Raw genomic sequence first — 25,877 nt, forward strand, 5'->3', positions numbered from 1 at the left:
TGTTCCCAGGTTTTTATCTTGATAATTACAGAGACCTTGCTGTTCTAATTGCCAAAAAATGACACATTCCCTGTAACCAGCAGCTTGCCAGACTTTAGGTGGGCTGTTAAAGCTTTTGGAGTTGATCCCGAAAGCTGTGCATCTCTGCAGCTTAGGAATGATGCACTTATATTTTTCTAACAAACATGAACCACATATTTGCTACATTATTCCATCGCCAGAAATCCAATAAAATACCAGGAGGCTGTTGCTACTGTCCTTTCTGTTCACTGAACTCCTGCCGAAATCAAAGAGGGGGTTGGATGGAGGGTTCTGTATTCGGCATGTGATGTCCGCCCTGGGTTATTTATGTACATATTCACCTCAGGAAAAATACGTTTCAACTAAAACCCAGCAACAGCTATTTAAAAGAAAAGGCCCCTGAAGGTATACTTAAAATGAAATGGAGATCAGGTCTGAAGTCCACTGAAAACGGTGCAGAAGACTCTGTGGCTTGAGGGACCTCTGGATGGTCCCTGCCCTCCAGTTGTTCTCAGATCCCAGAGATACCAGGGCAATTTCCTACTCCTGTTCAAATCCATCCAACCTGTGCCGGTGAAACTAGCATTTAACACCAGACCCAGAAGCGGCTTAAAAAGCTGTATGGCTCATGGCCGGATTGCCTCCAGTCCATGAGAGTGAGCGTGGTCAACTTCTGCTTAACTCCTCCATTGCATTGAAGGGAGATGGTGGACTCCTCGGCGTCCTCGGTGGGTTTTTGTTTCAGTTTCTTTTGCTGGAGTTGTTCTGCTTTCTATAAATAACCACTGCAGCAGAAGCTGCAGCTACTGGCCTTGCACTGAGTTGTCCTTAACCGTGGGCTGCTCTTGGTGTATCTTGGTTTTTTTGGAAATTATTGCTGAAAGAGCCTGGGTTTGTGATGATGAGGAAAGGGGAAGAACCTGTGAGCTGTCAGAAAGCGCCTGCTGTGAGCCGGGAAAGTGGCACGGCCGGAGTCCCGTCTGCCGTGGGACCTGCCGTGGGACCTGCCGTCGGAGCCACTCGTGCTCTGCGAGAGGGTATCGAGGGCGGTTTGCAGCTTCTCAGGGCACCCCTTTGGTGTGAGGTGCCTCGGGGCTGCCCCCTTTGCGCTCTCTCACACGAAAGCTGTGGAGGTAGTGAACCACCGCCGCTGACGGCGTCACGGGAAATAAGTCACTGCGGAGCGGTGTTCCCTAAGGCGTGAGAGCAGCGGAGTGTGTCTCTTGTAGTATTTGCATTATACAGCAAGAGTGTTTTCCCACTGCCGCTCCTGAACCTTAATTTATACTGTATTTAAGCACCCGTGCTGGAAGGCTGGCTTTCAGAGACTCGGAACAGCTGCAGCTCCTGCTGAACCCACTGAAGTCAGCTGGAGCCGAGGGTGGTGTGAATTCTCTTCCTTCTAGTTAAATCCCTAATCGTCTTGTTGAAAAGGTCCAAGTTTGGATATGGTGATAACAAGCTATCTGCAGCAGCCGGGCTGGAAAAATTGCAAGAAGGGTAACAAATTTAACTATTTGTGTTGGTTTTATGATTAAAGTTTGGTAGCTTTGTTGATGAGTCATGGAAGTATAGAAACAGGCAATTAAGGGTCATCATTTGCAGGCTACCGTGTTGTGGATATCAGAACCACAAAGGGCGTCCTGCTCAACCCAGAAGAGCCCCCTTGCGCACTTGTACAAAACGCACCGGGCCCTCCTGAGATGCACTGAAGATGGTTTGCACCCAACCCAGAGCCTAGCCCTGGGAGGCAGCAGAAGGGAGATGGGCGTTCATCTTCGGAGCTCACAGTCAAACTTGCAGATGTGTGTGTAACAACTAAAGATCAGTCATGAAAACAGGAACAGAAGGGGGAAAGGCAGAGTTGATGCATTATTTCTGCGACAGCAGAAGCTCACAGTTGAGTTTTGGGTGCAGGGAAGCTACGGTGCTCCCTCAGCCTTGTGGGAGAGGGCTGGTGCTCAACCAAGGAGATAAAACAAGGATTGGGACAAAATGCCTGTAATTATTTCCTCCTTAACTGCCAGGAAACCGATTACAACCACAGTTCTCATTGAATAGCGTCTTGCAGATTGGATGAATGTGTTTGCTCTACCTGCAGATGGATTTTCATAAGCCATGTTAGAACACTTATCTTCCTTGAGCATTTCTGGAACGTGTCTGCCGAAAAGATAGCATTAAATTTGCACAGTCAGCAAAAAAGGAAAGGTAATTACGCATACCAACAATTTTCATTGGCACAGAGGTTGATGTGTTGAAGGGTGATGGGTTTTACAGAGCAGACCCAAAGCTGAGGGATCTTTTACTGTCGTTGGTGTAGGCCACTCCGAAATGTCTGCGGTGAAGCTGGGATGACACGTGCCTTTATTTCTGCCTGTGCTTTCTGCCTGCTCGGGCGATTTCAGGTTCTAGGGCAATTAAGAAGCAAATGCAGTTAAAAATGGTTTGAAGCAATTTCTAGCATATTCTAGATCTAAACTACTTATTAGTTCCAGCACTCGTGCTAAAATAAAATAGCAAAGAAGTATTTGTAATCTTTGGGGTATTTTTTTCCTTTTTGGATGATAAGGTCCTGGTGTATAAATCACTGGTATCATTTTCAACGTGAGAAGTAAAGGAGCTCGCGATAGGCATGTTTCCTGCCACGCATCCTGGATTTCTTTCTGAGACTTAGCGGTACGGGCTGTGGGCTTGGCAGAGCTCTGCCAGGTGGGTGCTCACCACCCTCTGGTGTTTGGGTCCCGTGTCCCACAGGGCTCAGCCCTTGCGTCCTTACCCAGCCACGTTCTCCCGGTCTTTTTGAGGCCTTTTTGCTTTTCACACCCCAGTTCCTTCCAAGAGATTGGCCAGGGCTTGGGCTATGGCTGTCCTCTATGTCCCTTTCATTTCGACTGGGTCACCTCTCACTTGAATTCCTCTTGTTCCCGGTTTGGGAGGTACGTGACACCCTGCTCCATGTTCACTGGGTCACAAGTGTCACCCCTCCTTGGGCTGGGCCTCCCCTCACCGTCACAAGTTTAATTTTAACCTGGCACATCACGATTTTTTTGAATAGCTGTCCATGCGTGACAAGGAGACGGTATCTCCGCAGCTCTGACTGCCAAAAGACCATCATGTACATGGATCGCACGAGGCGTAGCCAATTTCTGCTTCCCTATTGATAGCTTCAGGGCAAGGATTTTCCTTTTGAATGCGGTTTGTTGTTTTTTTTCATTTACTGATCCTATTTACTGCAGAATGTAGTCTGAGGAAATTAGGTTTAAAATCGTTCGTATACTGAGGGAGTTTTGTAGAGAGGCTGATCGGGTGGCTGGGACAGGGCTATTACGCTAAATCTGTAAATTTTATTAAGTAAGTTTCCAATAAAATTGGGTGTACAAGGAAATGACTTATTGTTGTCCAACAGTAAACAGAAGAAACCCTTGACTCCAGACTGTACAATGCAATTTTCGTAAGACGTAAATCACGCTTGTATATTTATTGAAGAATTAATGATTCTGGATTCTTCCTTAGCCTGCCTTGGACCTTGTTTCCTTTTCTCTGTATTTTTTTTTTCCAGACTGCTGCGGGAACAGTGGATCAGAGCCAAATACGAACGAAAAGAGTTCATTCACAGCGAGAAGCAGGAGCCTTATTCTGCAGGTAGCGAAAGACACTTTTGGCAGATAAGTTTTTTGATGTCCAACACCTTCTGGTTTTTTTGTGTCTGTTTATATGTTCTCTAAATTGATTATTGCTTTTATGTAGCAGGAGTAGCTCCTCCTAAGTCGGAGGAGAAAGTGTGGTCTTTTGGGAAAGATCCCTCCTGGCATTCCCTGTAATTGATTGGGAACAGTGGGAATTTTAATACCTGAAGGAAATACATCCGTTATCAAGAGTCTTTGTGTTGACTTCCGTGGGCTGTTGACCAACAGCTGGTCGGATGAAGTACCAATGAGTTGGTTTCTGGTGGTGGGCGGCATGGATTGAGGTGGAGATGGCGCTGTTTGTCTCATCAAGGTGTCTTTTGCTTTGGAAAGGTGAAGTAGGATTATTGGCATGGTTTGGTTAACGGTGGGTAAGTGTGCCGGGTCCCCCACTCTTCCCAAATCTCTGTTACCGTCTTCCCACAAGACTTCAAGTGTCATCAGCGGGACCCGGTCTCCTCGCAGTACAATAAGTGCACCGTGTTTTGGGCTCGCGAAGCCCCAGGGCGTGCGGCAGAGCTGGGTTCGGTGCTCCCAGCGGGATGGGCAGAGTGAGGGTGGCCTTGCAAAGGGGGGTTTAGCGGAGCGGTGCGTCGCAGGGCCTTCTTGCAGAAGGGCAGGATCTGAAGAGGAGACACAGGACTCGACTGTGTTCATTGTGTGGCTGCACCAGCGTAAGGACCGGCATGAAAGTACATGAAATTAGCCGGGTATTTCTTTGCAATATGTAAGTGGCATTTAATTTATTCTGCATATTAAGTAGCTGACATCAGTGCTGAGCTCGGATGACTCCGGGATAATTTTATTATCAAAGACCATGTTACGGATGAAAGGTTAAAATATTATTTTCATGCTGTTTTTCAAGACTAATAATAAGCAAGCAGCTCCAGCAGTTTGCTGTTATTAAAACCACAATTAGAATCTTATCTCGTATATTCTCAATTTATGTTTAGAGCATTTCTGCTCTGCTGTTTTATATACATGAGGCACGCACATAGTGTGCATGAGGTATCCATATTCATATATAGTACATTGTGCACATTTTTACTTTAGATTTTCAAAGCGTTCTGCTGGAGCTGGACATGTTCTATTAACAATAGATAGTTTAATTTCTTAGATAATTTTGGAATATATCTGCCAACGAGTGTATAACATTCACCTAGGAATAAGGTTTCCAGTTTATACCGTGCAATTTCTAGATATAAAAGCTCGGGTTCAACTAGGTACTCCAGGCAAATGCATAGTTTTAAGCACCTGACTAGTCCTTTTGACGGCCAGAAGAGCGTTTACCTGGTTAAAGTGAAGTAGGTGCTTCAGTGCTGTGTGGGAAGGAGGGCAGCGTGTTCTGAGCTCTCGGAAAAATATTACAGGAAGAGTTCAAATGGGAGTTTATTTTAGCAGCGTATTTTGTAGGTGTTCTTCAGTAATGTGGCTGCATAATATTTAACTGCATGGTGAGGCGATAGGGTTTTCTCCTCTCTCTTTGAAGTTCAAAAGCTGTTAAATGCAGAACAGAAGAGAACGGGGTAAGCCATTTTAAATGAATGGTGCCCTTGGGAGGAGGAGGGGAAGGTGATGCAGGCTGGTGGGCACCTTGTAAGTTGTGTATGAGTGCTTTGGGCTTGTATATTGTCTATGAGAATTGTACCATCGTTAAAATCCAGCGTAGGAGCCGTGCAGATGACTTGTGCAACCAACCAGGGTGTCATTTCTTGGTTCTTCTGGACAGTAAATTCAAAGGGGCCCTTTGGCCGGGTGGTTCCTCCTTAGGATGACCAGGTTGGCGTTACAACAAAACAAAGCTGGGGACACACACCAAACTTCCAGTGCCACCTTCTCCCTTCTGCTGAACCACAACTGCCCCCAGGTGTGGTTGCACGCCTGCACTTCACCCCATGCCAAACGGTGCTCCTTCTTCTGGACTGCGTGCTGTAACTCGGTTGGTGACGTGGTGTTCAGCTCCCGGGCTGTTACACTGGGAGTCGGTTGTTTCCCAGGTTGCAGCTTGAGAAGGAACCCGAGGAAAATCCTGTGTCCTGTAGGAAAGCAACATTTATGTTGGAAAAGACCCTTAAGATCTGTTAGGTTAATGTTTGAGTCCAACCATTAACCTAACATACCAAGTCCACGGCTAAACCGTGTCTCTGACAGAGTCGTTCCCGTGTGCGTTGGGACAGTTCTCGTCTCGCTTGGGTGAAATGGGGGTGTTTCACCATTGTGTTGTGTGTGGTGCCGGTGTAAATCAGCGCTGCCGAAGAGCTGGCCTGAACCGTGTCTCTGAGCCCTCCAAAACAGGCTGGAGCTTGGTCCTGGCGGAAGCAGCTCAGCCACACCACGCGTCCCGGCTCTGCCCTTCTTGCTGCTTGCCGGGGTCGATACAGCTTAGTGGCCACAGCAGCGGCTTGGAGGATGCACCCTGCGTGGGGTGGACCTCCTGTGCCCGGTGATGCTGGGCTCAACGCGACTGGGAACCCCAGAGGGTCTGGGCCGTTTCCACCTCCTGAACTGCCTGTGAACGCACCGAGGTGGGACCGGCACAAGGATGCCCCCCTGCCCACCCCACATCCAGTTTATGTCTCACTTGAATGCACGTGTATCTCTTTTTCTTTCTATTGCTGTCTTAGAGCATTTTTTCTCACCATTCTGAATTCCCCGGAGGGGTGTTAGATTACCAGTTTCTAAGCATGAAACATTTTGTTGCTAATAGAGATGTCGGTATCCATTTTCTCCTGTTTGTTGGAAGATTTAATTCCATTTTCCAATCCCAGGGGCGGTTTTGCATTCTGATATTTGTTCAATAATTGCATAAAAAATTAGAAAATTCTATCTCTGAGTAGGTTTGAGCAACATCCTTTTCCAGGCAGCCTGACGAAACCCTGGTCAGAAATTCAATGTCTTTCGGAAAATCCTTTGGGGAGAGACTGTCTGGAGCCTGTAGATGCCAAGCAGAAGCTATCGCAGCCGAACTGACAGACGTGGGAGAGATGAGTCTCGGGACAGGAGTGTCAGATGTGCAGGTCAGGGCTGAGCGAGTCACGCAGGGAAGCCTGGCAGGGGGATGCGGCGAACTCTCAGCTGCTGGTGCGGAGTATAAATAAGAGGCAGTGTGGGATGCAAAGGCAGCGGCTGCCCCAAAGGGTCTTGCATAGCCCCCGAACCGGTGGGAAATGGCTGCCGCGGGAGATACGGAGTGATGCGAGGGAGCAGAACCAGAATTGGGGAAAAAAAGACACTTTGCGCGTGGGGAAACGCACGGTGCTGCAGGCAGGGCTGAGGGTTGGAGCCAGCTCTCGAGCCTCACCATGGCTGTAGGTCCACGGGCCTTGGTTCAGTCCCTGCAGCAGATGTCCCCTCTGGGGGACGTGCTGTCACATCTCTACTCACAGCCCTCCCAGGACGGCTTCCACCCTCGGCCGAAGATTGCGGTGGAAATTCCTGTAAGGGAAGCTTTGGAGAGTTTCTTGCTCCCCTGGGAAGCGCCGGAGCAGGAGCCCGTGTGCCGCTCACGGCTGTCGGCTCCTCTGCCCCCCATTAGTTTTTCAAACTCTGGTGGTTTCATTCCTCCGAAAGAGCCGCCGTTAATGAGTATGTTAGTGCCATCGATTTTAGTGTGAGGAGTCAGTTTGAGTTCAGATAGTGCAGGGAGATTCGTAAAACAGTGATTAAACGCTTCGGTGATCCACTATCGATTCTTAGACACACCCTTTTATACATTTGAGCTCTTAATTCAGCTGTAGCAGGAGAGCTAAATAATTTGCTCGCCCTAGCCAGACTTCATGAAGCAAAACATTATTTACACCCTAGCAATCCCGATGAACACTGTGGTCCACGGCCCTTCTGCTAGCGATACCTTTGTTGCACAACAGCAGAGAATGATACCAGTCCTAAGACCCTTATGTTAACGTCTTTCAGGTTGGCTTTATTCTTTCTGATAAATGAACTCGCTAAATTACTGTCAGTCTCCAGCTAATTATCCCTTTTAATAGAGTTTAATGGGGCACGGGTGCTGAATTCTCCTAGAAACGGAGGATGGTGGTAATTGCCGTCAAAGTCCAGATCTCAAAGCAATTGAGAGGTTTGCTAATTTTTAAGAAGATTTTGGTCAATTTTAAAAACCTTGGACATTCTCCCCCGCTGTCGGTAGGCAGCAGTAACAATTCCCAAAAGTCCCACTGAAAGTTAATTCATTTGGGTGCTCTTGATTCCTCTTAATCAAATGGGTTTCTTTTAGCCCAGGGAGACGTGGAGGAAGCAAAAGGGTCGGAGCACTATAATATTACAAACTGGTCGAGGTGCAGCTGCTCTAATGCATCTCAGGCCACGCGGGAGAGAAAGGGACGCGCGTGAGGCCAAGAGAGAGCAAAAGGGAGTCGTTTGCTCCTTGAACTTGGCTTTGGCTCCTGATGGACCCATCTCGTTCCCGACGGGGTGCCAGGAGGAATCGGTGCCCTGGGATGAGCTGAAGCCTGGGAGGAGCTGTGGGCAGGGAAAACACATCTTCGGGTCTTTGCTTTAACGTTAGCACATGAGGTGGGAGAGCTCCTCGCACCGGGCGTTTAATCTCTTCATGCTTGTCAGGAAAAATGGCTTAACCTCGCCGGTAGGACGGTGAAAGCAGCATCCACGGGACGGGGGTGCTGGTGTAGTCAGAGGGAGATGATGGTGTCTCCAGCGGCAGACGGACATGCTGGGCTGTGCAAAAGCAGTTGCCAACCTTTCCTTGAAAGCGCTGCCTGAGATAGCTCAGCAATGATTTACGTGCCCTTAGACCAGGCTGTGGGTGCTTTCCCGCGTGATGCGCGTCCCAGGGAGGCGCGGGGTAAACTGGGCACAAACAGCAGCAGCATCAAGCGCAGCTTTCTGCAACTTCGCTGCGAAATCTGCCGCCTTGTGTTTCCTATAAATAGGCCGGTAAATCCCATTGCCGTTAGTTTCTCAGGTGGTGGAAGAGCAGTCCGGAACAGGAGACGGTTCACAGGAGGGTCCAGCGGGTAGGAAGCGCTGCTGCTGGCTCTGCGTGCCGGCACCGTTCCCTTGCAGCGGGACCGGGGTTTGCCCTCGCTCACGGCAGATGCTGGTGCAATTGTTTAATGGTGAGACCTTTGGTTCCCAAAGGCATTCAGGGTGGGAATGCATCGTTTGCAAGGGAGAAGGGTAATAAGTGCCAACAAGCATCACTGCTTTCATTCCTTAGCCACGGCAGATTGGAGCCCGGCTGAAATAAGTTGTGATAGGTCTCATAAGAACGGTGGAGGAATTCAGATTTACCGCAGCTGAAGATTTAAACCCTGTCCTTTGGGGTGGAAGTCGGAGGATTCTTTGATTATTTGATTGGTAGTTATATAGCTGGGTGCGATGGCCTGTTGGGCTGCAGAGTAAGATAATATGGTGCTGCTGAAACCTCGGGTGGCCCGAGAGCTTCCACTGGCGCAACTGAGAAAGCCAGAAGATATTGGCAAGATTTTGGGATAATTAGCAATGTCAAAGACGATTGGTGCTTTAGCCGCTGTTGGCTTGTATTCCTGTATTTATAGCACTATTTATAGACCTTACTGTTGTCATTCAGGTGAATTGTAGGTTTACCCGGGTAGTTACAAAGGGTAGCATTTGTCTGAAGGTGCCTGTTTGCTTGTACTATCTCCTGTCAACACCCTGAAGATTACTTGGCTTATATGTTATTTTGTATTTGTCTGCAAATATGATGGCAAAATAGATTAGGAGACACAAAAGAGTACCCTAAAATAGTAAAATCAGTTAATATGCGCTTTCCATTCCATGTGGCTCTTGCATAATTCGGGCAGCCGTCTGAATTAATTTTCCCCTGCGCTTGCACAGTTGGAAGGAGCTCTGGCTGCAAAGCACTAGAGAAAACGCATGGGACGTAAATACACTCCTTCTGGGGGTGAGAACGATACCCTTATTAGTTCAGTCTGACCCGCAGTGGTGTAACGCGGTTTATTTTGGGCCTGATCAGACAAAGCGGTGAGCGGCGTCGCAGTTAAAACCCAATTATTTCAGCTGCCAGACCTCATCCTCTGCTGTCTCTTGCCCCGTTTCAGCTGGCTCGTGGGGAGCTACGAGTGTCGGAGCGGCACCGGCCCCACTGGGGTTTTTTTTCCGCAACCTGCAAAGCAAAGCTCCTCTCTCCCGCTGCGCACGACGCCAAATTGCAGGGCAAAGAAATAAAGCATTGGCTTGAGGGCTCCTGGCGTCATTTTCTGAGGTGCTGCTGCACGTGGTCTTTAAGGGGATGCTCGTGCAGAAGGGAGCGTGAAGCCACTTGTGAACCGTCCCCGTCCCCTTTGCTGTGCCCGGAAGAGGAGCTTCGGTCACACAGCGGGGGCGGGTTGGTGGGTGTCTGGGGACAGGCGGTGTCTTCTGAGCTGTTTGCAAAAAGAGAGAGGATGGGGGAGCAGGGGGAAGGAAGGAGATGGGAGACCCCCGGGGTCGCAGCCGCTCCGAACTGCGGCAGAGGCAAGGTGATCGGGAATTTCCCTGCAAAATGCTTTTTGTCCTTTTTCATCGGAAATTTTTGCAGGAAATGGCCGACTTCAGTGAATTCACAACTTCAAAATGCAATTAGAGAATTAACAAACTTATTATTCACCCGCTTTTCACTTGTGGGCGAGGGGAAGAAAAAGTGCATGGGGAATTTCAGAAGGTCACGTTGCTGACACGAGAAGTGGCCAGTCTAATGGTTTTATTTTTGAATTGTGGTACGTTGAGAGTTTCTGAGAGGTTGGCTTATTTCTGTTAAATTCTCTAATCTCCCAGAAACGTCCCCCCTCTTCTCCGGCCAGTAGCGCTCCCTCCTCCCAGTTATTGGCAGAGCCGGGGGGTCTGGGAAGGGGAGGGGGCTGTGCAGGGAGGAGGGCTGTGTCCCGGGGAGCTGGGCATGGACGCGGTTCGGTTTGTCTGTGCCACTCTGCTCTGATGGGACGCGGTGCCGAGGACGGAATGTGCCCCTCGGCCAGGATGAGCGGAGGTGAGAGCCCATCCCAGCAAGGATGCGGTGCTGCGATGCTGGGAGGGTTCGTCTTTGGAAAGGCTGGAAGCACATCTCCCGTCGCCGTCCTCGGGGATGCTTGCTCTCCGCCTTAGGAAAAGTAGGACTTTCACCCAATCTATTGGGTATTACAGCTCTTCGGAGCAGCCTGAAAGAGTCTGTGGAGCGATCGCTGGTTAAATGCTGTGCGTTGGGGCTGGCTGAGCCTGCTGTGCCTGGTGTGGGGCGGCATCCCCTGGCCCTGCGAGAGGAGCCCAGGGGAACGGGGGTCTCTGCTGCGCGGTCAGCAGGATTCTTACGCTGCAAACGGCCGGGGGGACAGCAGCGACGGCGAGCGTGCTGCTCAAAGGAGAGGTGTTTTCTCCAGCACCCTTTCACATACGCACGCTTGCCTGTGCAATGAATCACTGCCCTGCAATACAGCCTCCCCGGGCCTGGCTGCAGCTCCCTGGCGGGGAAGGGCAGCTGAAGCCAAACAGAAGTCGATGCTGGTGAAAAGGCTTAAAGGAGGAGACATCTGCAGAGTCTCAGTTCAGGGCCCTGCAGCGGTTTCGAGGTCGCCGCAGCAGGTTGTTCCTGGATTTGGGCTTCCGTGAGAGGTGAAAGAGAAGCAAGGGTGGGTTTTTGGGGTTTTTTCCTGCCCTATTTCTGCCTTGGCTGGTGTGAATTTGCTCCGTTGACGCTTGTGCTGGTTTACGCTGGCTGAAACCCTGGGCGCGGGAGACTGCTCCCTCCCGTCGGACCTGCTCCGTGCTGGGCGGTGGGTGGTGGGATGGGTGGTGGGATGCCCTTCCTCCCGCAAGCCCTGGCGGCGCCTGGGGAAATGGTTCTGTGGGAGCAACTTGATACGGGCGATACGGAGCCGTGGTGTGAAACCACCCCCTTGCGAGCGGGGAGAAGTGCCATCGGTGCTTCCTGTAACATCCTCTAACTGCTGACGAGACCAGCCCCATAAGTAAAATAGACGAATAGAAACTCTATTCTTGCAAAGGCATTATCAGCTAAATCAAGAGCTGCTTTTAGCACCGGGGATGATTTGAGCCAGCGAATGTGTGTGGTCAGGACGGTAGCCAGCTGCCGTCTCGGTTTCTTTCCTACCGACCAGCGTGAAGATTATTTCATCGCCATTTTTCCCCCAAATGCAACCCACGTCCTTGGCTGATGTTCCTGTTTATATTTCCACCAAGTCCCGGGAAGTTCTCCTGGCTTTTCCCAGGTGAAGATCTGCGGGTGGTCACGGTGGTGCTGTGCCGAGTGCTGTACGGACGCAGAGCCGGGTGGCAGGATGGTTGAGCGTAAGGTCAGAGCAGGCAGGTGCCGGCCCCTCGCAGAAAAAAGAGGCAGTGCCCCGCTACAGGGTGGTTCTGCAGAAACCAGGGATGAGGCTGGCTTTTAAGCCTGTAAATTATCCCATTGCTTTATAAGCAAGAAAGAGTGGAGCGTTTAGCAGTTACAGGGAGCTACATCTGGCTGAAATGGTCCACGACGCTGAAGCCGGAGGGGGAGATGGACGGACGGTGCTCACGTAAGCTTTGGTTCCTTAGGAAACCGAGCTCACAAGAACAATAAGAGAACCCAGGCGATAAAAGCAGCCGTTTCCAGGTTTACCAGCAGTAACTGGCTGGGCTTTGACCGGATTGTGCCGTGGTGGAGCAGAACAAGGTGACCGGTGCGGCTCAGCCCTCGCCGGGCACGGGATGCCGCGGTGTGTGCGGGAGCATCCCCACGCCTTGTGGGGGTTTGGTGTGTGTCCGAAATAATCGAAATAAATATCTGAAATAATCTACCGTCACTTCCACGCTGTGCCTGGACCGCCGTCCGGGCTGCCGCTGCCAGGGCGGGTGTACCCGGCCCCGGTGCGGGGCACCGCGCCGCCTCACTCGTACAACCTGGCAAGGGATAGAAATACTTTAGTGGTTTTTGGGCTTTTTTTTCCTCCTTCCACCTCCTCTCCCTTCCCCCAGTTCCCTGTGAGATTACAACACCTCCTCGTGATAGAAATAGCCTTTGGTGCCAACCAAAGCTTTTGGCTGCCGTCGCTCTGCCTGCCCTTTGCCGGAGGGGCTGCGAGGGCTCGGTCCCACTGCCGGGGCAGATCTGCTGACTGGGGTGACTGGGGTGACTGGGGTGATTGGCTTGGCAGTAGCAGCTTGGAGTGGTTTGTAATCAGGCCATAAGCGCTTCGTTAAGAAAAATCGGTTTATAGTCTCCGCTAGCTGTTGGGTGTTTTAAGCGGTGGAGGAATCTCTGCAGAGCAGTTGCAATGGTTTGTATTAATGTACCCAAACCCAAAACCGTGTGATGGCCGTCGAGGCGTTTCTGGGGACAGCACTGAGATCTGAAATGTCACTTTATAAACGTCAAGTTACTCCGAATATCAGAGTGAACGTTTTAGAGCCACATAATGCTGCAAAATTCTAAGTCGCCTTTAAAGCCCAGCCTGCATTGTGTGTCTGTAGTGAACAGTACCGGACAAATAAAGAGTTTATTTTCCCTTCATTCTGTTTTTTTGCTGGCACCTTTCCCATAATGCCAGTGAACTTGCCTCTTGGTTTACACCATATATAGAAATTTAGAAAAAGCCTAATTATAACTGACTCTTCTGACATTTTTTGAGTTGAACTTCTGAAAACGCTGGCTACATCTGTAATCTGCATCCAAAGGCCTGAGCTTTTGAGGAGTTTCTGTGAGTGTAAATCTCTATTTAACCTCAATGCACACGTGGCTGATGGGCAGAGAGAGCTGTCAAAAGCTTTAGCAGGCCTTGATCTTAGTCTGTAGAGAGGAATTTTCGATATAAAGAAATCGGTTAATTTATTTCTACTTATTAGCCTCAAAGAGGAGTTGCCGCTTTGCTCCAGCTGCTTTTTAATGTCACTGTTATCTGATGCTAGTTGTAAAATGGATTAAATTCCCTTCTCATGCTTGAAAGACTGAAGTATTAGCGCTGGGCTTGGAGAGGAGCGCTGGCATTTTCCGCTGCCGTCGTGCTCTGGTGGGAAGTGCTTGTTTTGGTGGTGCAGGGCTGCAGCGCGCGTCGGGAAGATGCGGCTGGTGCGAGATGAGCGGAGCATCCCTCGCTCTCAGGTGCTTTTTGGTACCACCGTCTCGGCTCCTCTCCCCCATCCCTGGAAGCAGGTCCCTTGTAGACCTAGAGATGGAAATAAAAAAAATAATAGTAGTGCAGCTAAAAAGCAGCGATGATCAACGTAGTCCAGTATTTTGTTGAAAATTCACGCAGACTTTTGTGAAGCAGAGATTTGGAGGTGGAAGAGGAGATGTTTTGTGGTAGGAAGTCGTGACACCAGTTCCCTGCAGCGTGCGCTGGTGCTTGGTGTGCACGCTAGGATTGCATCACTGCTGCCTTCTGTTAAATCACCGTTTCCAGTAAATTCCCAGCAGCCGGTTCCAGTATTTGGCTGAACGAAAGCAGCAGCTTCGACTCTTACTGGATTTCAGCAAAATTATGTTACGAATCTCTGCGCTCGATCCTGCCCTTGTCTGTAAGATCTTGACCGCTCGGTCCCAAAGTCTGGCTGCATTTTCACTCTCCCCAGCCGAAAGCAGGAGCAATCCCTCTTCTTGGCACTGACACCCCCTTGCAGTTTGTGTTTGTGTCCCGGAGGAGCTGGAGGTGAGAAGATGGAGAGGACCTCAGCAGGCGGCTGGGTCTGTGTCTGGATGAGGAGCCCGGGGCTCAGGGATGCTGCGCCTCTTTGGCGTGAACCCCTGCCCCGTCTCAGTGTCCCAGAGTATGAAATGATTTGGCGCCGCAGCCTGTGGCACGCAGGGACCGTACCGGGGAATTTAGCTTCTTGGCTGAGTTTTGCAGCCTGCCACGAGGTTGGTGCTGCGCAAGCTCTGCCGAGGCATCTCCCGTGGTGGTTGGAGCAGCAGGGAGCGTGGCAGGGAGGGATGCGGGAGAGCAGGCTATATGTGACATCCCCAAAAAGGATGCAAACCTCATCGCTGGTGGCATTTCAAGGGGGGTGTGTAAGAGCGTTTTTGCATTTCAAGGGAGCATAAGAGCATTATGCACAGATTGCATCCGGCGCTCTGGGAGCTGCACTGGAGGAGCTGCCCTGGTCGGGAGAGGCTGTGATCAAAGAGCGTTTAGCAGAGAGCTGGGTGCAGGAGTGTCCGGGTGGAGACTGCAAACCCTGCGGTTCTCCCAGCCCAGTATCAAGGTTTCTGGAGGCTGGTGTGCCGTTGTCAGGAGGGGGTTAAATCACAAGCATCCCTCCAGCGAGCAACCTTGCCGGGCACAGAAACCTCCTTCTCCTGCTGCCGGGGCCACAGAGAGGGCTTCTGTTCTCGGGGCACTGACATCAGCCGCCGGCCGGGACGTGAGTCACGCTGGGAGCCAGGCTCGGCGGGCGCTGGTCCCCGTCGCTGCCTCCCCGCACCCCGGGGCAGGCTCTGTGGCGGCCGCCGGGAGCTGCAGGACATCTCACCTACCCTGGGGACGGTGCTGCTGGCTTACGGGCTGCTCGTTGCGTCTCCCTCCGTGGGTCCGAGCCCCCCCGCCAGCACAGCCCCATGGCATGGCGTGGCACGCGTGGGGGTGGCATTTGTAGCCCTGGGAGCAGGGCAGGGTGCGATGCCCCAGCGAGGGCTGGCATCTGCATCCACGCACCAGCACTTGTGCTGTGGATTTTGGGTGAGAAAAGGAGCACTATGGGTTGGCATTCTTCTTCTTCCCCCCAAATTTTTGTCTAACGGAGAGGATGAAAGGCTCTGGAAAAAACTGAAATGGAGGAAGAAGGAAACCCTACAGAAAAGCGTGTTCAGCTGGAGCAGACAGGACAGCGTTTGCTGATGCTCAGGCTCCTTCTCGTGTCTTTCCAATATAATCCTGTGTTTAACGTTACACAGCTCCCTGTCAGGACTTGCTCCAAGAAGCCTTTCCCCATCCTCTCCTTGGAGGTGTGAGGGAAATGTAGTCATTGCTTTAAAACAAACGGCTCCTTCTTCCTCGGCGTGCCCGGCACCGCTCCCTGCACTCCGCGGGGGTGATGCTGTGCAGGTCCCCTCTCCTGCTCTCGGCAGCCTCGTCCGGAGCAGAGTGAAAACACACCACAGCCTGTCTCCAGGGTGAGTAAATATTGAGCCGAATTGCCTTGGCCGGAAAGGGATCCATTTGAAAAAATCCACTCGAGAAACCAGCAGCCGATGTAAACCCCAGCCGGACTAACACCATCCACTGCGGGATCAGCCGGGCGTCCAGGCAAGGTGGTGGAGAAAAGGAGTCCCCCTGGAGAGCCGCCCCCGCCTCAGCCCTCGCTCCGTCTTTCCACTTGCCGAAACAAATGATTTAAACCTCAGACGTGGACCTGACTGCAGTAAAGACAGGGCACATCGAAGAGCTGTTTAACAAACAAAACCAGGGAGGAGGACGCAAGGGGAGATCACAGTGTGTTTGTCTTATTATTGTTTTTTCTCCCAAGGGGCACAGGCCTGTGACAGGGATCCGCGCGTGGCCCCGTTCCCGTGCCAGGATGCGCTGACGTCCCAGCAGGGCGGGCATGGCATGGCCAGGAACCGGGGCAGCCCTGCAGTGCCCTCCAGCAGCCTTGGGAAGTGCTGACTCAGACCCCGTGCAGCCCCCAAAGAGTGACGACGCCTCCTCAGGCCCCGTTAAAACCAAAGGAAGACGCTGCGCCGTTTCCCAGCCTTGCTAAGGAGGGGCCGCACAATGTCACCACCAGAAGACAAAGGAAAAGGCTCCAAATGCAAAAGCTTTTCTTTTAGAGATAACTTTGGTGCATTTTTATTTTTTTTCTACCTGTGTGAGCCCTGGCGAGAGGCCAGCGACTGCTGTTGGGCTCTCCAGGAAATTCACGAACATTGCGGTGACAAAGTGATGGGGTGGTGATGGATCTGGCAGATAGCCGCGCTAGGAAGGAAAACATCTAGCAAAAAGATGTCTTCAGTTCCCCTAAAGCGGAAAAGCATTCAGGCAGCCAAAAATTGGGGGCGAGGACCTGTGGGTCCGAGCTGGAGGGTTGGTGGAGGAGGAAGCCGAGCAGCGCCGGGGAGGGGGTAGCAACACCGCGAGCTAAAGCTGGATGTTCACAGCCAGTTCAGGATCCAGCTGTAATTTTAACAGCTGGTTCTGTCAAGCTGCCTTCAGCCCAGCTCTGATCCAAGCTTCTATAATTAGCCAAAGAGCAGCAGCTCTCGTGCGAAAATTAAAGCAGCAGCGATGCTGGGCTCCGGGGCAGCCGGGCGGCGTGGGAGCGAGCCTCGCGGACGGGGGAAAGGGCTGGCCCCCCAGATTTTAAATAGCTGGGGGTTGGTCTTTTTTGTTTCCGCTTAAGCACTTTGTGCAAAATGTTTGGTTAGGTTTTTTTCCTCTCAAAAAAGCACACCTAGAGAAACGTTGTTTCATTTTGCATCATCCTTCGCCAGAAATATTTACATTTGTCAACTCAAATCAGAAGAGTTTCATCTGTGGTCAGTTTGAGGTCAGCCGCGTTCGCTGAACTCGCGCAGTTTCTCACGGGCGAGGTGGTCTGAGCCCCTCCGGCCCCCGGGCTCCCTCGGCAGCTGACGGCGCTGCCTGTGCTTGGGGACGTGCTCGGGATGCTCCGGGTGCTCCCTGGAGATGCCCTGAGCTGTGGGTGCCCCTGGGGGGGTCAGGCCACCCGCTGAGTGTAGGCCGTAAGATCAATAAGTGCATGAAACACCTCAATTATAATTAGCATGAGTCGCTCCGCTCCTCGAGCTTTCCCTATTTGAGGTCAACCAACTTGAAATACTGTATTTTGATATTGCTCAGGCTGCCTGTTCCTGTAACCTTGGGGTTTTACAGTCAATAAATGGATCTGTGCTAATTGGAGAGAGCTAAGGAGAAGTATCAGGCTGGGTCTCCGTGGTTTTGATAACAAACATTTAGGGAAAGAATAGGGGAACCATCCCTTTCTATTTCTGACTGTTTATGAAGGTGGTTCTCGGTGTCCCGGATTTCCCGGTGTTTCTCGGTGTTTTTATACTGGGCACGTTTGTGTTCGCTGAGTGGTGACACAGGACCAAAGGGCTGGTGCATCTTTCCGCTGCTAATGAGAAGGCAGAGACTAGGAAGCAATACGATAACGAAGTACATGGGAAAGGCTGATTTCATGGCAACGCGTCCTAGCTTAATTAAATTTCCATTAAAGAAAGATCCATTTTACGTGTGAGACCTGCGCAGGGCCAGGCAGTTTCTGTCTCTCATCAGATAAAGAACATTTTTCCAGGGTGAGGTCATGTCTTTTTCTGGAGTTTGCCGAAGATGTAGTTGAGCCATAGACCAACCTCAACTAGGGTTTTGCCGGTGGGTCTTTCTTGACCGACAACAGCCCGTCCCCATCCGCATTTTCCCCCCGTAGTGAGTTCGCCTGAGTTTTCACCTTGAAATCTCCGACGCAGCAGAGAAGCCTGCAGCGGCGGCGTTGTCCTCACCTCTTGGATGCTTGCAGTGAAACCGGGCTGGGAGGTGCCTCCCCGGCTGGCGAAATGGGACTGGCTTCACAAATACGGCTGCAGTTGAGGCGCAGCCGCAGCGGGCGCCGCGCTGAGCCGGGTCCGTTTGCATCCGCAGGGCAGCCCCTGAGGGGAGCGGGTGCGCGGCACATCAGGCACAAACAGTATATCCCCAAAATACCAAAGAGACGCGGAGGCTGCTCAGCGGGGAGTGAATTGCAAACTTTCACGCATTGCAGGGGCCGGGAGAAGGCATTTCGGCGTAGCGAAGTCGATGGGGGTTTTGGTCGGTGATTTATTGGGACGGAATTTAGCCTGGATTTATGCAATTCCAGGAGCTCCTACAGTGGCACCGCACTGCTCCAGGGGATGGGGGGGAGTGATGGTTTTAGAAAAACCAAGGTGTGCAAATGTCCTCGTGCAAGCGGGGGGTTGTGGCAGCGGCCGAATGCCCTCCCTCCATAGCACAGCTGCCCCAGCATCCTCTACCGGCTGATTGCTGGGACAGCTGTAAAACCAGCAGCCAGGAAAGGAACCAGTGAAGTCCTAAATTAAAAATTTCTCCTTTCCCTGCATCAGGCAATAGCTTTGACTGTAAATGTGTGGAACGCTCAATAACAGACGATCAGGAGCCGTTCGCACTGCAGCAGATGTGCTCGAAGCCATTTGGATTTCTCTTCAAAGCAAACAAAGAGGGATGTTATGTGCGTGCGAGAGCGGGTTTCCGTGATTTATGGCTGTACGGCAACACTGCCTACATGGGGGGAATGCTTTATTCCGGGATGCCCCAGAAAGAGGGTCCTAAACCTGTCTGAAGTCGGTGGTGAACTTCTCTGCTGACTCCTGTAAAGCTCCGTTGGGGGATTAAATTCATCTCATCCTTGCTTGGGTTGATCTCTGCGAGCAGCTGCCCGGGCTGAGGTTTTATTTATTGATGCAGGTAAGAAACCCGTCTGAAAGGATTCAGGGCTTGGAGGATATTTTAGCCTGATCCCATCGCGGTGCTCTGAGGCTCTGCAGGGCGCCTGTGTGAAACCCAGACCTTCGGGTGGCCCCCGGTGCCTTGCGGTTGTTCTGACTGAAGCCCCAGCAGCCCGTAGGTTGGCGTAGCCCATCCGCGGTGCGTGTTGAGGGTGTAAAAGCTCCTCAGCCCCAAGTCTTTTGGGGTCTCACCTCTTTGCTGTCTGTATAAAAGTCGTTGCGGTGTCACGCGAGGCCGTAGGTGGGTTCTCCCTCTCCTGGCAGAGGTCAGGCAGGACCTATGGGCAGCGCTGGGCAGGGGGTGACGGCTGTGGGACGGTGACAGCGGCTCCTGCAGCTGCCGAGCCAGAAAGCTGCGGTTCATCTCCCCCCACAGCTTTTGTACGAGTAACTCGCAACAGCTACAGCGAGAACGTTTTGGGGTATTTTGCCCAAGGAGGATCCTGGTTTCTGGTTTGGGAGTGGTTTGGCTCGCAAAATTCAGCTTCCGCAGCGTACTGCTGCATGGGTGTTATTGCGACCTAGTACTGCGTGCCTGTCCTCAGATGTTTTCTCGCCCAGCTTTCCAGCTAGATCAGGCTCGAGTGCATTCAGCGCTGGTGAATGGGATGAGCACCGCACTGGGAACCTCTCAGCTTTCATCTGCCTTTTTGTAATAAAGGGCTGGCTTCAAAAGATCAAAACCTGAAGGTTATTTACCTGTAACTGGATTTTTCCTCTGAGCAGCCAGCAGCTCCCAGGTGGGCGTATGGGGATGCCACTCCAAGAGGAAGCATTTGATTTCCAAGTAAAATTAGATTCCACATTCAATTCTCAGTAACGCAAGCGCAAGACTTCCAGTAAAGCCATTTTCTGCAGCAGAGGGTTTTAACGTCTCCCAGCAGATACAATCGAATTGCACCGCAGCAGCCAGCTATTCTCTTATCTTTAATATGTAAACACTTGCTCGATAATTAAGTTGCCATGGAAGTTGTGCTGTATCAACGGTCAATTATAAGATAAACTGATAAAAGGCAGGATGTGGCTGTGTTCTCTACAGTGGACGCCAAACCTGATACGCCTGCAGCGGCCAGGTGAAGACTTGGCAATTGTATATTTTGGTGTTTTCTCATGATATTTGTTCCCACATAGCATTTTCCGTGGAGTGCTCACTGGGAGATCAAGAGCTTTTTCTCTGGCGAGTATCCTTTTGTGCCTCGTTTCCTTGGGGTCACTTGCCCAGGTTGTCACCTCCTGCTGCCTCGATTTCCCACCTCTCGTCCCTGCGCTCGCGGAGGCACCTCCTCTCCTGTCTCCTTTCTGCCGCTCTCCGTCGGCGCAAGGGGGCAACGCCATCCCACCCGAGATACCTTCTGGGGCATGAATGACTGTATCAATGTCTTTGTCACCTGAGAGCTACTCCGTAGGGAATCAAAACATGTGATTAAAGAAACCGGTTAAAAACAGCTTAGGGAGCTGGATTAGGTACGTGATCTCTTATTATGGCTCCTTTCAGCTGACAGCCCGGTGAAAGAAGGGGGGGTCTGGATTACATGGGGAAACATCAGACCTGACGGGAGTGTTTTCTGGCTGTTAGGCTTAGTGGTGTCATGTACGATTTTAATCAGATTTAAATAGTGGCAAACATCACAGGCTTAATGGATTTCAGCTTTATTATTGGGGGCTTTGCTTAGAAGCAATTTGGATTTTCAGCTGTGAGCCAGCAATGCAAGTGTGTTCACGATGACATTAAAAGGGACTGGAAACCCGGGGACTGAGCTTGCATTTAAATACCACATGCCTATGCATGGGGACAGACCTCGTCTTCTTTCCGTCAACATCAGGATCTCGATGTGTTCTTAAGCTCAGCCCCATGTTTTTTCCATAGAGACCGTGTATTTGGCTCCGTTTCACATATTGATCCCAGCAGCTGGGTGGCTGAACAAACGACTTTTTCCATTTCAAAGGCTTTGTTGCTTAAGACGAAGCAAGATGACAACCTATTTTTGCAGTGATCTGGACAGTTTGTTTTCCATGTTTGGCTTTGACCTTGAAGTTGTCCTCTGTCCTCTGTTTTAGAGGGCATGGGTTGCTCTCCTTGACCTTTGTCTTGGCTGTGCCGGTTTGGGGCGATTTGTCTAGCGGAAAAATAGTCACTGAGGACAGTGACACCTGTATTTCTGCAGAGCCGTGGTTCTGCCTCCAAATCTGGTCCTTTGGGGCAGCTTTTTTACGTTGTGGGAGAAGATGCCTTGCAAGGCATCAATATTGAAGATGGTTTTGTAAAACACGTTTGACTTTGCTCGAGGATTGGTAATGGGAGACAACCCTGTGCCTCCATCACTCGGGAATGGGCTGTCTAGAGCTGTCAGGGACAAAAGTTACTGCTTTGCGACAGTTGGTCATTGAGGTCTGTTCAACTGGCCCGGGGTCTCAGTCCTGCGTGAGCAGGAAGAGGAGGAAAAGGGGAACATCGACACTTTTCAAGTTCCCCTTAGGAGTAGCGTGTGGCATTGTTCCCTTCCTCAGTAAAGGGAAATGTCTGCGTTCCTACGCCTGTTTTCTGTGCCACCAAAAACCACCGACCTAAGGTTTCAGGTACTTCCAGCTCTGTGAGCTGAGCATTAATGATGATGCTTTCCCTCAGAAGGCCAAGGAGATGTCTGTAAGGTGTTATCTCAATCATCTACTAAATCCTGGCTTTCTGTCTGATGTAGCCATTCAAGCGCTAATTGCCTTTGATTAAGTCAATCATTTGCAGAGCGAGTGGGTTAATTGGGTATTGTGGAAGCAATCAATCTAATCAGCCGCTTGCATCCATAGCCGAGGTGCTACAATGCAGCAGGACAATAATTGTTTTATGAGCTCCTGGAAGGTGGCAGAGGCAGACTGGATGGCAACAGGAAACCCTTCTCTGCAAAATGGCCTTTAGGAAAGGTAATTTGCATGCTAAGTGCTCATTAAGAGAGGAGTGATTGATTAAGAGCTGGGAAATTCTCGCCTCTAAAAGGTGTGTGCATGAGAAAACGGTTGTGTGGGTGTTGGTGTCGGTGTGGGGGCACATGGGAGGTCTTGGGCTCCTTTGGTGGCTGGGTGAGATGTGATGAGGATGCGTTGTCTCAGAGGGGGATAAAGAGTTGTCTTAAGGGGGGCGAAGGGAGATCAGCTGCGAGAGAGTGTGATGTGAGATGTGCTGGGCACCCATCCTTGCATGAGGTGCACCAAGAGCTTACCTCCCAGCTGCCCTTCTAGGGGCAAGAGACTGGTTTGCAGGGTCACTAAACGCCTTCTCGTTCGCTCCTTGCTGAGGCTTTCATTTCCAAAGCACTGGCCTGTGCTTGAGCAGTAGCCGCTCTTGGTGGCTCCTCTCCTGGCCTGTGGAGGAGGACAGCTGGGGAAAGGACGCCCATCTCACCAGCAAGCCTCCGCGGTCCCCTCTGCCTCCCGCACGGGCGGGTGCCGACATCTCCAATACGCCCGTTTCTGCACTGCTGAACATGTAACCAGCAGGAAGGGTATTTATCCGGAGATGACTGCAGAATTATTTTCGGGGAAGTTATAAGCTCCTCAGCACAGCTGCAGGGAAAACAAAAGCAAGCTGCCGGTGCTGTGCGTGGAGCCGGGGAGCGGCTGCAAGCTCTAAGTTTGACCAACCTTGACACCGCTCGCAGGGCGACTACCTTATGTATGGGGAGGATGAGTTTGCCTGTGGACAAACAGCGGTGTTTTCACTCCACGAGAAAATTTTTATTATTTATTGGAATGCAAATGCTTAAAAAATGAAGTCATTGACATGTCTTGCTTTGGTGGTGGCCAAATGCTACAGGAAGAAATATTACAACTTACAGCAATCAAACCAAACAATTCACACTGACACAGCCGAACAGGAGGTGTACAGTTCTTTTTTTTCCAACACTCATCAAAGTCCAGTCCATAGGGAAACCTTAGAATAGGCCACCTTCTCCATCCAGCCCTCTGACTAGGGACAGCGTGGTTTATTTCAGAAGAAATACCCTTCAGACCCTTTGTTTGAAAAGGAGGTGGTGACATTGGTGTCAGTGGCGATGTGGGACATCAGGGATTCGCCACTCAGCTGCTCCAAGTAATTATGCAATTCCTTAACCTCGAAGAAAAAGCGGGCACGCCATCTCCAGTAAGTATCTCTCTACCGTTCTGGTTTAATTAACATCTTACAATGTTAATATAGCAGACTACTCGGCTTCTGACATATGGAGAAGTGGCGATATAAACCCTGCAATTTTAGCAGCACAGGGATGTAGTTGTATTTAAATCTTCTCCAACGCGCTGAATCGGGGTCAAAGCACTTTGACAGCTTAGAGGAAAGAAAATCTGCTTCTGCAGGTGGAGGTGCCCTGCCCCAACGCTAGGAAAACGTGATTGCTCTTGGATTACACACAGAAGTAAATTTTTTTTCTCCTATTCCAGCCTCCCATGCTTGGTCTTGCAGCGATGCAAAAGGGCAAGAAACAACACAGTGAGGCGTTTGGACTCGGGTACGGTACTGGCCCTGTTGCTATGCTCGATTTTGGGTATACTAACATGTTTCTCCTAAAAGCCTTGGGCCAGACCGGGTTTTAACACACCCCCTAGAAATGTCATGGAAACAAGCAGTTCTGATGCCTGTTTCCAGGTGAAATTGCAAAATAAAGCACCAAGGAAACTGAAGAGCAGAAATGGTTTAATTCCGAGTATATAATGCTTTGCTTAGGATAAGGGAAAGCAAAGTCCATGCACGTTTTATTTTTTTTCAAGCCAGTGGATCTTATTGTCCTCCTCGCAGGAGGATTTTTTCCTTCTCTGAGAACAAAGGCTGAAACCGAAAGAGTAGTTTCGGGTACTTCCTATAATCCACATTCTCAGAGACCAAAACCCCCATCATTAACTAAGCACCATAACGGCTTTCTGAGGTGGGGAACCAGCAATATCCCCCTGCTTTAGAAATGGGGAACTTGAACAAATTGCTGGCGGAAGTTGGATGGAAAGACGGTGTCTGTGTCAGATTGTCTCGATAGAAGATCCTCTCCCTTGCTTCCTCTGCGACCTCTCCGACAGTGACAAAGCTGGGCTAGACCAGAGCGCCCAATGGGTCCTGCCGGTTTGAGATGCCTGGCTTGGAGGAGCTCCAGCCACCGGCTCAACGGAGCTGACACAAGGCCACGCAATGTCTTCTTTTCAGTCAACCACCATGATAACCTGGTTTTCTTTGCCCCGCAGAGTTTTAGCTGTGGTGACGAAGTGAGCATGGAAGTGACAGTTCCTCATTTTACCTTGGGAACTACGTAACGGGCCAAAAATACCCACTCCGGCTGTGTGATTTCAGGTTATACTATGTGCTGTTCGTTGGCTAACTTTGTCACAACTGCTTCGTGGTTTTTTTGCAAGCGTCGCAGGTTTGTGCCAGAACTGTCTAGAAAAGGAAGCGACTGGTTTTTCTTCTTGGCAGGCGGATGAAGTGATGCAGAAAACTTGACGACCAAACGGCAACGGTGTTAGCAATGCGAGAGTGATATTTCTAAAGGGTTGCCTGTAGGTGCTCTCCAGCAGGTGGTCCTCTCTGCAGTCACGGTTGGGTGCTAGTCATCAAGGGGGGTGACGACAGGCGTCCGCATCCCTCGTTCTGCGCCTTGGGAGAGGGAGCAGACGTGTTGGCGGCACGACGCTGCGTGGTCCAACGCCAGCAATCAGCAAGTGTTGTAGGGCTAGCAGTCATCTTGCTTCCATGTAAGCAGAACGGCCCTCGTGAAGGTCTGAATTGGGCCAGATATCGCTAAATACGGAGCTGTTGCTGAGGTAGGGCAGCCCACAGAGGTGAGGAAGAGATGTTTTAGTTCTGCGACTCCAATGCCCTCTGGTATGAGATCTGTTTCCCTGTTCAGCCTCCTGCAGTTCTGTTTCCCAACACCTTCTCCAGCTGTTTGCACAATCCTTTAGATCAGGGCAGGTCTTGGTGACGTTCTGTTTGCCTGGGGAACCTGGGCGAGTTCATGTTGGGTGCAAGTCCAGTTGGTGGTGGTTTGCACTCATGGGTGTTGACGGGGGAACAGGCGGCAGGTTTGGGCAGACGAGCCGCTCCTGAGGACGCAGCCCTGCAGGAAGGAAGGAAGAAAAGAAGCAAACAAAGGATTTATGAAAATCCGTACCAAAGTACGGTGAAATTAGTTGCTGGCTTTGTCAGAGCAGCCAGGCGCTCTTGTGCAGAGGCGACTGGTCTGGGAAGAACCGGCATGTGAACTATGGAAAGGGATAACACTTAGTGTTGGGTTGGGTTTTTTTAATTCTCCCTTGGAGTGGGATTTGGATACTGTGTTTTGCCACAAAAGGGTTGGAAGGAGATGAAAATGATGAAATGTCCCTGTGTAAGAGGGCAGGGAAAGCTGGGTTTCCAGCCCGACTTTGACACTGGCTCACAGTCTCGTCCTGGGCAGCTCACCAAACCTCTCTGGGCTTCCCTCTCTTCATATATAATCGCTGCAGTGCCCGTCTGCCAGGGGTAAGTCCTAGGTGGACTTTGCAGATTTTCAATTGTTTTAGATCCTCTTTGGGGAAGTGTAGAGTAATTTTTATTCTTCATCCCTTAAGCGTTAAAAAGAAAAAACCAAAAAACCCACAAAAAATGTGTTGTGGAGGGGAACAAGTTTAATACGGAATGCCTGCAGCATCCTTCGCCATTCAGATGATCACAATGAAACCCCCGAGATGAACGAATGGATGAGACCCAC

The 25,877-nt window shown here is 50.8% G+C and overlaps 1 protein-coding gene across 2 annotated transcripts in view; it reads left to right on the plus strand.

Moving 5' to 3' along the window:
- ADAP1 (ArfGAP with dual PH domains 1) overlaps window positions 1-25,877 on the plus strand; it is a 62,605-nt gene that overhangs the window by 18,898 nt on the left and 17,830 nt on the right. For both annotated transcript variants that reach the window (XM_063344004.1, XM_063344005.1), the window contains exon 4: window positions 3,581-3,663. In XM_063344004.1, the coding sequence (XP_063200074.1) occupies window positions 3,581-3,663 (83 nt within the window). The remainder of the gene's footprint in view (window positions 1-3,580; window positions 3,664-25,877) is intronic.

The sequence above is a fragment of the Chroicocephalus ridibundus genome, chromosome 8 (genome assembly GCF_963924245.1).
Source record: "Chroicocephalus ridibundus chromosome 8, bChrRid1.1, whole genome shotgun sequence".
Classification (NCBI taxonomy): Eukaryota; Metazoa; Chordata; class Aves; order Charadriiformes; family Laridae; genus Chroicocephalus; species Chroicocephalus ridibundus.